The 12,384-nt window shown below is 43.2% G+C and overlaps 1 protein-coding gene across 5 annotated transcripts in view; it reads left to right on the top strand.

Annotated features, from left to right (window-relative positions):
• Positions 1 to 7,524: 7,524 nt before the first annotated feature.
• LOC123634131 (T-lymphocyte surface antigen Ly-9-like) overlaps positions 7,525 to 12,384 on the top strand; it is a 63,767-nt gene continuing 58,907 nt past the window's right edge. For 3 of the 5 annotated variants that reach the window (XR_006733866.1, XR_006733867.1, XM_045545457.1), the window contains exon 1: positions 7,525 to 7,647. Coding sequence is in view for 3 of the 5 variants with exons in the window: in XM_045545457.1 (XP_045401413.1) it covers positions 7,575 to 7,647 (73 nt within the window). In the remaining 2 variants the exon portion in view is untranslated. The remainder of the gene's footprint in view (positions 7,648 to 12,384) is intronic. The other 2 variants (XM_045545458.1, XM_045545459.1) reach the window with 1 other exon arrangement.

Here is a 12,384-nt window from a genome sequence, read left to right on the forward strand (position 1 = left end):
GTTCAGGTGTTTGCCCCAGCCTCTTCCTCCAAAAGACAGGCAAATGGAGATCCTAGTGCCTTGCTGCGAAGGGACCCTGGCCCAGTAATGGGGAAAGATGGAAACAGGGAAGCCTAGATGCTCGGTCACCTTTCCACCACCATCTGGGCTTGAGTCATCCTTCTTCCCATTCTTCAATGGTAAAAGTCATAAGTGTTTTCTCTAAGATCAGAAACAAGACAAGTATGCCCACTTTCATCATCATCTCCATTTAACATAATACTGGAAACCCTAGTCAAAACAATTAGACAAGGAAAGGAAATAAAAGGCATTTAAATAAAAAAGGAAGAAGTGAAATTATCTCTGCAGGTGACATGGCCTTATATACAGGAAGCCCTAAAGAGTCCACCAAAAAACTCTTAGAACTAGTCAATGAATTCAGTAAAGTTACAGGATATGATATCGACATACAAAATTCAGTGGCATTACTATACACTAACAATGAACTACACACCCCCAAATAAGAAAATAATTCCATTTGCAATAGCACCACAAGAAGAAAATACGTAGGACTAAATTTAACCAAGGAGGTAAAGATCTGTACACTGAAAGCTATGAAATATTGATGAAAAAATTGATGACAAACAAATGGCAAGATATCATGTGGTCATGCATTAGAGAATTAACATTGTTAAAATGTCCATACTACCCAAAGCCATCTGCAGATTGAATAAAATCCCTATGAAAATTTCAATGGCATTTTTCACAGAAATAGAAAAAAACCATCTTAACATTTATGTGGAATTATGAAGACCCCAAATATCCAAAGCAATTTTGAGCAAAAGAAGAAAGCTAAAGGCATCGGATTTCCTTGTTTGAAAGTATATGACAAAACTCTAGTAATCCAAACAGTATGGTATTGGCATATACAGAGCCTAGAAGTAAACTCATGCCAGTAAGGTCAACTAGTCTTTGAAAAAGTACCAAGAATACACAATGGGGAAAGGATAGTCTCTTCAATAAATGGTGTTTGGAAAACATGATATCCACATCCAAAAGAATGAAATTGGACTCATCTTGCATCACACAAAACTTAGCTTGAAATACATTAAAAAATTAAATGTCATATGTGAAGCCATAAAATTCTTAGAAGAAAACAGGGAAGAAGCTCCTTGACATTGGTCTTCATAATGATTTTTTGGATATGATACCAAAAGCACAGGCATCAAAAACAAAACCAAACAACTGGGATTATATCAAAATATAATCGCAGTAAAGGAAACTATCAAGAGAGTGAATAGACAACCTATGGGTTTGGAGAGAATATTTGCAAACCATTGGATAAGTGGTTAAGATCCCAAAAATATATGAAACTCATATAATTGAATAGCCAACAAACAAAACAAATAATTTAAAAATGGGCAAAAGCCCTGAATAGACATTTTCCCAAAGAGGATACACAGATGGCCAACAGGTATATGAAAACGTGCTCTATATTGCTCATCATTAGAGAAATTCAAACCAAAACCACCATGAGCTATTATCTCACTTCTGTTACAGTGACTATTATCAAAAGTACAAGAGATAAAAAGTGTTGGCAAGGGTGTGGAGAAGAAGGAACCCTTGTACCCTGTTCTTGAGAATGTAAATTGGTATAGCCATTATGGAAAACAGTATGGAGGGTCCTCAAAAGATTAACAATGGAACGACCAAAGTCCCTCTTCTGGGTATATTTCCAAAGCAAATGAGATCAGTATTCATCTGAAAAGGATATCTGCACACCCATTTTCATTACAGCATCATTTACAATAGGAAAGATACGAAAACAACTTAGGGGTCTGTCAACAGATGAATAAAGAAAATGTAGTGTATACATACATATAAGGGAAAATTGTACTGTTTTAAAAAGAAGGAAATACTGTCACATGTGACAACATGGACTAACCTGAAGAATTTCATGCCAAGTAAAATAAGCCAGACACAGAATGAAAAATACAACATGATCACTTATTTGTGAAGGTTGTAACAGTTGATCTCATAGAAGCAGACAGTAGAAGGGTGGTTGCCAGGTGCTGGGGAGATGTTGGTCAAAGGGTATAAACTTTCATTTATAAGATCAATGAATTCTGATGATCTAATGTATAGTTTGGTGACAATAGATTATAGTTAATCCTACTGTATTATATTTTACATGGTCTTTTCTGAGTACAGTTCTGAAGGGTCCTTATCCTTCTTCCCCAACACCACCCTAGGTATGGTGGTGATGGATGTGTTAATCAATTTGATTGTGGTAATCATCTCACAATGTATATATATATCAAATCATCACTTTGCATTCTTTGAATATTTACATTTTTTACTTATCAATTATATCTCAAGAAATCTGGAAAAAATAAAATTTGTAAAATTTACTGTTAGTATTTCTTCAAATATTCTTTCTTCTCTTTTCTCTTTCTCTTCTCTTTCTGGAATTTCATTATTCATATATTGGTATGGCTGATAGTATCTAACATGTCTCAGAAGGTTTGTTTGTATTTCTTCACTTTTTTTGTTTGTATTCCTTAGACTAGATAATTTAAATTCACAAATCTGCAAGTTCACTGATTATTTTTGTGCCTGCTCGTATCTATTGTTGAGCCCTTCTAAGTGATTTTTGCATTTTTGTTATTATATTCTTCAACTCTGGAATTTTTACTTGGTTCTTTGTTATGATTTCTATATCATTTAAAAAATTTTTTTTAAGCCACCATACCTTGCTAATTCTTTTTATTTTTAGGAGAGACGGGGTTCTCGCTCTTGCTCAGGCTGATCTCAAACTCCTTAGCTCAAGAGATCCTCCCGCCTTGGCCTCCCAGAGTGCTAGGATTACAGACATGATCCACGATGCCCGACCTGATTTCTATATCTTTATTGATATTCTCTACTTGGTATTACATTGATGTTACACTTTTTTTTTTTAGTTCTTCATACTTGGTCTTCTTTAGTTCTCCAAATATATTTAAATCAGATCATTTAAAGTTTGTTGAATGAGTTCAGTGTTTGGGATACCTTTGGGATAATTTGTATTGATTGATTTTTTGTTTTGTTTTGTGTATGAATCACATATTCTTATTTCTTTGCATGTATTGTAATTTTGTGTTGAATATTGGTCATTTAAAATAAATACACAGATGTTCCTTGACTTACAGTGGAGTTATGCCCTGATAAACCCATTGTAAGTTGAAAACATTGTAAGTTGAAAATGCATTTAACACCTAACCTACTGAACATCATGGTTTAACCTAGCCTGCCTTAAATTGTGCTCAGAACACTTACGTCAGCCTACAGTTGGGCAAAATCATGTAACACAAAGACTATTTTATCAGAAAATGTGGAATATCTTATGTACTATAGCGGATACTATGCTGAAAGTGAAAACGGAATGATTATATGGGTACTTGAAATATGGTTTCTACCGACTGTGTATTGCTTTTGCATGATTGTAATGTGAAAAAATTGTAAGGTGAACGACTGTAAGTTGGGCCTGTCTGCACCTGTCATGTGGCAACTCTGGAAATCCAATTCTCCCCTTTGCCAAGGCTGTGTGTTGTTGGTTTCTGCTGTCATTTCTTTTTAAATTTGCTTAGGTACATTTCTGAACTAATTATGCTACATTTGTATTCTTTGTTGTGAGTGGCTACTGAACTATCTTCTCTGTTAGCTTAACATTCAGCTACTTTTGGGCAGAGATTTCACTAAATGGCTGGAATGATAAGTCTCCTAGTATTTTCTGGGTCTGTGTGTGTGTCGGCTTTGTCCTCTGAAGTCATCCAGGCAGTAGACAACTCTGCCTTAGACTTCATTTCCTGCTGTGCAGAGCCCCAAAGTCAGCCAGAGGTGAGGGGTTAGGGCCTTCTCAGACCTTTTGTGAACATGCACACAGCCTGTGCATGTGCTTGGACTTGTAGATTCCCAGGAATACGTCAGAGCTTTTCTTAAGAATTTAATTATGCTGTTGTTTGGGTCAATGGTTATTTCCTTCTTCAGATTGCGAAGACATTAAATGTTGCCTGTAATTTCATCTTTCTGAATGAGCCATTGAAACTACCCTACCCATCATCTTGTTATTTTTTTTTTTCTTTTACCAAAAATGGGAAGTTGGGTTACAGAGGAGGAGGGCAGGAGGAAGGCATGGGCAGCGTGGGCTGCTGACTGTCAGTGGGCCCCTCTTGCTGTCTGGTCCTCTCCCCAGCCCTGCTTCCAGGCCGCCTGGATGCCCCACTGCAAACCCTGCAGGGCGGGCTGATGCTCTTCTCTTTCACACAGGCAGGGCAGTCAGGGAAAAGACCCACCTCTCGGAGGAGCAGTCCATTCTGGACGTCTGTAGACATGGGAAAAGTGGTGTGGTTGTGCATGTGACACTTGATCGCCATTGCCCTGAGGTGACCCGTGTACGAGCTGTCCAGATTTTGATTCCATATGAGGAGTTTCTGACTTGGAACACATGGACGGCCTTCTGAAGTGACTTCCCCATTGTTAGGTGGAGAAGGGGGAATCAAGCCAATCTTGAATATTCTCTTGTCTGGGAATCTGCAGAGCAGTTTTGGGGGAGAGGACAGACTGGACTCCAGGTGACTTGCTTGAGGCCATGCAGTGGGATGGGAGACCAGATGCCATGTCGGGAGTGAGTCCTGAGCTGCTTGTCAGGAGTCCAAACTGAAAGGTGGTCTTATTAAAAACCTTTCCAAGGGAGGAAATAAATCACCAAACAAAAAATAAGAGAAATAAACTCACAACACAACTACCCTTTGTTTAACTAAAGCATGTGTGGCCTCACTTGTCATCTCTGAGTTCTTTGTCAGCCTTGAAAATTTCCTCAGCAGACAGTAGGACAGCGAGCTCCCTCTGCTTCCTCAAGAAGAGGCAGTACCAGATTCCTCCTGCTATCAAGAAGAAAGGAGAAACTAATTTCTGCTAGCAGCCTGCTATGTGAGAAACAGAAGAAGCCAAGACAGCAGCTTCACAGCCTCTTTTGTTGTCAGTCCTCTGTAGCATAAAAAAAAGCGATTTCTACTCTATAAAAGTACCAAACAACTTTCCTCACTGCCCTCCCTCTCTATCTCTCTCTTTCTTTCTTCCTCAGGAAAATAAATAAACTTTTAATTTTGTATATCCTAATCACTATCTGAGAATTCTTTCTCCCACCATGTATGGACTTCACACCCTAACACAGACCTTGTCCTTAGATTAGCTGGGTGGCCTTTTATAGGTCACATAATTCCCCTAGGACTCTGGTTTCACATCCATTAAGTGGGTGTAACACACAGCGACCTGAAACTACGTTGAGCCATGGGGCCAGCCTGCGGATCCCCTCCTTGGAGGTGCTCTGCCTGGGCAGCCACAGGGGAAGCCTCAGTGGGGAGGAGAAGGTGGCACTGCCCAGCGGTTAGGGGGATGGTGCATCTCCCCATGGTAATGAGAGGTGGAGCTTTGAATGTTGTGGGCTGCCCAGGTTTGGGGAGAAGAGATCAGGTTTTGAACTTCAGTAGGTGGTGGAGAGTTTGAGCCAGCGGAGGCTGTGACCAGAGGTAGTGTACATTTCTCTATCCCACTCCTCTGAGACAGCAGGAGCAGGGCTGGTAGAAGCCTAGGGGGAAAGTCATGGTTCAATCCAGCAGAGAGCCTGTCAGCTTATGGGGGGGATTGGCTTGCCCTTGAGTGTATGGAGAGGATGACTAGCATTTAGTGGCAGCCGAGGAAGCCATATGGCTGCCAGCAGAATGCTAATATTTGCATAGAGACTGTGCACAGGTGATACTCTCCACAAAGAGGTTTGTTCTTTTGCTCACAGCTTCTTAGGCAACAGATTCTGTTTTCATTTTCAACAGTTTGACATTTTAGAGAGAGAACAGGACTTGGACCTAGTGAACAGGTATGGACAGAGGAAAGCCACCAAACTCAGGAGGAGCCTAGCTCATCTTCGCTGTAAGAGAGTGAGTTCTTGGTGACCAGCGTAGCCTGGGGCAGAGCTGTGAACCCAGGTAAGCAGGTAAGCACCAGGGGAGGGCATGTGTGAGAGCACCAAGCTGGCTGTGACTGCAGGGAGGGGGACCTGGTCAACAGAATGTCAGGCACATCACAGTGTGAGGTTATACTAAGTCATTAAATATGAAATGTTCGATTTCAAATCAAAAGTTTAGTTTATTATACGTTAACCAATAAGCAGTACAATTAATCAAAGTATGCACCTAAACTATGGACACTGTTTTTCCATCTTAATGGTAGCTTGTTTCAGCAGTGAAGAAGCCTGCAGAGTGAGTGGCAATGAAATCGTGAAAGGCGTTTTCCACAGCTTGTTGAGAATTGAATATTTTTCCTTGCGAGAAGTGATCCAAAGCCTGGAAGAGGTGGCAGTCAGTTGTTGCAAGGTCTGGTGAATACAGTGAATGACAGAGAGTTTCCAAGTCCAGCCTCGTAGTTTAAACAGCATTGTTTGTGAAACATATGTTCGAGCATTGTCTTCCAAGAGGATTGGCCTGTCTCTGTTGACTGATGTCGGCTGCTTAATCGCAAGCACCCTCATTTCATCTAGCTTGTTTCAGTAGACATCTGCTGTAATTGCTTGACCTGGTTTCATGAAGCCGTAGTGGATAATACCAGTGCTGGACTACCAAACACACACCATTAGCTTTTTTTTGATGAATATTCTGTTTTGGACTGTGTTTCGGCACTTCATCTTTATCCAACCATTGTGCTGAATGCTTGCGATTGTCACAAAGAATCCATTTTTCATCACACGTAACAATATGGTGCAGAAACAGTTCACCTTTTTGTTGCGGCAGCAAAGAAAGACAAGCTTTGAGATGATTTCTTTTCTGATGCTATTTTAATTCATGTGGTAGCCATCCATCCAGCTGCTTGACCTTGATGATTTGTTTCAAATGGTCCAGTATTGTTGGAATAGTGATACCAAACCTTGCTGCTAATTCATGCATAGGTTGACATGGATTCACTTCCACTAAATGTTTCAGCTCATCATTATCCACCTTGGTCTCAGGTCACCCACATGGCTCATTTTCAAGATTAAACTAACCAGAACGGAACTTCTCAAACCATCCATGTACTGTGCATTCATTAGCTGCATTCTTCCCAAATACTTCATTGATATTTTGAGCCGTCTGCGCAGCATTAATTCCATAATGGAACTCATGTTTGAAAATAACATGAATTTTTGCCTTATCCATGGTTTCACAAAAATTACTCTAAAAAGAACTTTGAAAGATAATCGCAAGCCATACCGTGCGTGTGAAAGAAGGAGAATGTATCTTCACAATAAAAAGAAAACAAGAAGTGTAAAGTGAAATGTCAGAGATACCAACTGTCAAACTTAGAACTTAAGGAAATCAACATTTCATACTTGGTAACCAAATACATTTCTCTGTAACTGCTTACTGAATGTGCATGGTAAAAGCTGAACAGCTCTCTCTCTAGCCTGATGGGCTGTCCCTAGTAGCATTTTGCTAGTCCCGCCCTTAGGGTGGGAAAGTTTGCATAAACTGGCTTCTTCCCCCTTCAATGTTTCCGCTGCAGCTGACCAGGCTGGCAGGCAGCCTACCATGGGGCCCTGCTCAGAGCACCACCTGCTTTGCTTGGCCTCCAGTGTCCCCAGGTTCATCACCCTCCTCCTCAGTGAGTAGCCCGGGGTCCCTGGAAGGCAGAGCAACTGTGTGGGGCTGGGATAGGTGGGCCCCTGACCACTGGGAGGGCTGTTCCAGTTCTGATGTCTTCGAGGAACAGAATGAGAAAAACCACTCTGTTATAATTTGCAAATGCAGCATATTTGGTTATAGCCCAGGGTGAACAGAAAGAATGAAATGGTCTTTTGGTGGTGAGCAGCCTGGGAAACTTGAGCTCGGGCAGCCTTGGCTGCATTAAGGGGACCTTAACCCAAGAGGTGAGGCTACTTCTGCTGCATTAGCAGGGACGCCCAGAGAGCCTGGAACTGCCTAGAAAGAGGGATGCAGAGGAATAAAATAGCTGCCTCCCGGGGGTAAAGGGTGGAATCGTGTACTCCTGGCCTGGGACTCAGCCGTGTCCTGACAGTCTCTGCACTGTCTTGTGGAGGAGGGGGCAGAACTGGAACCCCAGCGTCTGAGCTGCAAGAAGCTCCTCTGGTCTGGGCTGCTGGAGCTGCACTGAACAGAAGAGTGGAGGTGGGCTCCTCTGCTTGGGCTCAGCTCCAGGCAGATCATCTCAGAGGAGAGGCCCTTGGAAGTCTCAGGTTTATCTTAAAATGCTTGTGTAATTTGCATGAGTTTCCATTTGAAAATGTTAAAAAGGATTTGCCTTCTGGGGTACAATGAACCCTATAGACTATGCCCTTTCTCATCCCTGTGGGTGGCCTTTCCCTCCACCCTGAAATGCTGCTCAGGCTCTGGAGACCTGGGATGAAAGCATGTCTATCACAGCAGAGTTCTGGGACAAAACCCTGGGGGAAAAAAGAGGAGGTGCCCCACAGTAGGGAGTGATTGAAGACATTGAGAGTTTGTGTACCATGGAGTACCATGGAGGCCTAAAAATGCAAATGTTATAGTTGTCTGGGAGGAATTTTCCATTTTCATGAAGTAAAATGCATGAATCCCCATCAACAAGATTCAGGAAAATAAATACAATGAAATCTTTGTTTTATATAAAAAAAGCAGCCTCCAACATTTAAGGGTGTCTATGCACCCACATATTGATAAGAATATGCTAAAGACATGGAAGAACCGGTAGATGCTAAAATGGGCTAGAGGAGGGCATGAAATTGGGGAGGAAAAAATGGAGAGGAAGAAAGTAGAATGACCTGATGTAGGCTGTATGTCATACTCATTGCTTTATGAAATATCATATGTTTATACAAATAGTGATATTAAATAAAAGCTAATGAAAAAATAAGTCCTAGTAAATATGAATTTTTGTGAAAAGTTTTATTGTTAATATTTTTTTTTGTATTTCATCCACTGATTGAACTTGCAGTGAAGTATATGAAATCTAATGGATTAGAAAGCTCTTGTAAAACAGGACTTATTCGAAGCAAAGATGAGCTTTGCAATAGCAATGTGTTAGATCCGGTTTAAATGGGTAACTTTTTGTCAACAGCAAAATGTAGGCTTTCTCCACTTCCACAATGTTCTTAACTTGGAGAAATATGTTCAGTTGTATAACTTTCTCTGTAGGCACTGGGGCTGGAAGAGTACCAAAGAAACAAAGAAAAAGAAACAAAAAATGGAAACAAGCTAGGGAGGGAAGAAGAAAAGAAGGAAGGGAAAAAAAAAGGAACTAGAATTCCTAATTTTAGGGCTAGGCTGTCTGTGTCCAGATAATGAAAGTGATTCTCTGGAGGTCACACAGGAAGGGGGGAGAAATGAGTTTAGTTGTCCCCTTTGGCCTGCCCTCCATGGTGGTCAATGAGACAAGACCCCTAGCAGTGGAGTTTGGACAGAGGCCATCCTCAGAGGGAACGTCCCCCAGAAGCTGCTCCATAGCAATCTATGGAGCTCCACAGTTGGATGCATTTCTCCTTTGGTCTTGGGTTGTCCCTGTTTACGTTCACCCTTGACTTGGGGAGGGATGGGTGGAGAAGGAGTGATGATGAGGGAGGTAATGAAGAATTTGTCCCAATCATTCACAAACCCTGAACGCTTACTGGATGTGTGCTTGGAAGGGGACATGTTTAGGGCAGGTGGGAGGCTAAGGGTGGCTCAGCGCACTTTCCCAGAAGCGCAGGCAGCCGCCAGTGAGGGTGGCTCCTCTTGTGGGGACGGCCTCAGCCTGAGCATAACGGCATTTACTTGGCACCCAGCCAGTGTCTGCCGGCAGGGAGGTGGAGAAGACAGGGTCTGCATATGGCTGCAGGGACATGGGGCCAGTGGAGGCAGCACCAAGACATAGAGTTTGGGTGTCACACTGGAGTTGAGAGGGCACTGCTGTTGGTTTGTGAGTGTGGCGATGGGGGACGTGTCAGACAAATGAACAAAACTTTATGTTGATCACAGAGTGTTAAATTTTATAAGATTTAAGTAGATTTTTGACTCTACCTTGTATAATGAATGTCCACATGCTCCCTGGCTTGGTTTTTCTTTTCTTCAGGATTAGCATTTTTGTAGACCAGAGAGCTCCTGTTGTGCTCTTCCCTCTCCAAGTCTTCCTTTATCTTTCTTGCAGCTGTGCTCCCCACCCGATAGGCCTGGCAGCCTGAAGGCTGAGCCTCCTCTCCCTGGTTCCCTCTTCCAGGAACTGGGGAGTTGGCCAGGCTGGCTTTAACCCTTAGCTAGCCAGAAGACCCTGCTCAGCTAAGCCTCTCAAAGTACTTGCTTTCCCTCCCCAGGAGAGGGAAATTGAGTCTGAAACTCCAGCAGCTGCTGGGTCCCTGCTAGGATCAGACAACAGAGCAGGGAGGGGCTGAGCCTGGGGAGGGTGGGGAGAGGCTGGCGGAGCTCAGAGGCCCCTTAGTGCAGGGGAAGCCCTGGGCTGGGAGAGGAAACCGGGCTCCCGGTCTGGCTGTGCCCTGTGTAGGCCAGGACAACTCCAGCCCCTAGGGTTCCCCCTCTTCTGTAAAAGGAGGGGCTTGGGCATATGATGTCTGAGAGTCCTCCCCACTGTGACATTCTGGGATTCAGTGACTCTGCCCACACAGGACTCTCCTGTGGTTAAGTCAAGGCCTCTGCTCTGTCTCTCCCATGCTGTCCTGGCCCACTCCTGTGGCCCAACAGGGACTGAGAGCTGGTGAGCCTGTTTAGGGTCCCTCAGAGAGCAGACCCGGGGCAGTCCCTGTGGCCATTTCCTCAGCCCTTAGGGGAGGAAGGGGATCCTCTTCTTCCAGCCTCCTCCACCTGATCCTCTGCTTTCTCTGTCTCTGCTGCTGAGAGGGGTGTTGGGGGCCACTGTCCACAGACCACCTGCTGAAGGACACCGTCACCCTCCCACAGTGTGTGGCAACGTGGTGTGCAGACCACACTCAGGAAGGCAGCTGCAGCTGGGCTTTTAGAGGCAGCCAGACCTTTTCAGTTCCTGTCTGTTTAGCAGAAAACACTAGTTTATTTCTCGATGACCCTTCTTGCAATGCTGGCAGGGAGAAAGACACACACCATTTTCACAGAGTAGTCTGTGAAAATGCCTTAGGAAGGGTCCCTCTTTGGAGAATGAAATAGTGTCCCAGAAAGTCCGGTTGTCCTGTCTGTCCCCTTGGAAATGATGGCTTTTTTTTAGCATACGTTAAACAAAGCGCTTATGTTTCGTGTCCATTGTTGTACCAAGAATTATGTATTTGAACATGTAATTAATTCTGAATGGCGTGGCTGACTGAGATGTTACAGGATACTTGTATTTTACTCACGAATTAATGAGGGAACCAGTAGGATGTCACAAGTGGTTCAAAGGGAGAATGGAGGAAGGCCAGCAGGGATGCCAACGTGGTTACCAGCAGATGCCCTGTGTTCACATGGGTGTACGGTGTCTGTGGGTACAGAGATGCATGTCTGCAGGGTACATGGCATTTACGTGCTTTCCTTTGGGATGAGGCACACTTTGACCTTTCCCTTTTAGCAGCTCCATATCCTGTAGAACAGTTTTCGATATAACATATAATACTTTTATTAATATATTACAACACAACCTGTAAAGGAAAGGGGAAAATGAACAAACCAAATAGAGTTAATAATACAAAATTTATTGAGGTCAAGCTTGGGAAAACAAGTATCCTGCCCTTGCCTTTATCTTTCCCACTCTCCCTGCTACACAGATGTCCTCCGCTGCTTAGTAACGTTGGGGTTGATGACGGCTGTTGAGCAGACACAGACAAATGAATTTCCTTTTAAACTTAGGGCTTTGGTAAACAGGAACTGGACCTGACACCCTGGATCCAAGTATGGACTTGAACTTACAGTTATTTCACTCCCTGGAACCCCTCCTGTTCCCAGGAGGGCACCCCTGAGAGGGACAGCTGCGGGGGAGGGAGGGACACCAGCCTGGACACTGGGAATGTCTGGTTCTGCCGCAGGTGAGCTTGGACACATGACACTCATCATCACAATGAGAGCCGCTAATATTAACAGAACAGTTATTGAATCCTGTGCTGAAAACTTTTCTCTATGTGAGTCCAAAGAATAGTTCAATGAGGTATGCACTGTTAGTATTTCCATCTCCCAGATGGGAAAGCTGAAGCCAGAGAGGTTAAATACTTGCTCAAGTTCCCATGGCCAGAAAGTGAAGCCTCTGGACTTAAAATGTCACTGACTCTGAAGTTCAATCTTTTGACCACTCTGTTATACTATCCAACTATGTCGCCTAACTGACTCCAAAGTAAATTTCAGGTGGATCTATGAGCAAACATGAAAATTCAAATCATAAGTGTACTTGAAAACAAGAGAGAATTAAAAACGTACT

The sequence above is a fragment of the Lemur catta genome, chromosome 3 (genome assembly GCF_020740605.2).
Source record: "Lemur catta isolate mLemCat1 chromosome 3, mLemCat1.pri, whole genome shotgun sequence".
In the NCBI taxonomy this organism is placed as follows: domain Eukaryota; kingdom Metazoa; phylum Chordata; class Mammalia; order Primates; family Lemuridae; genus Lemur; species Lemur catta.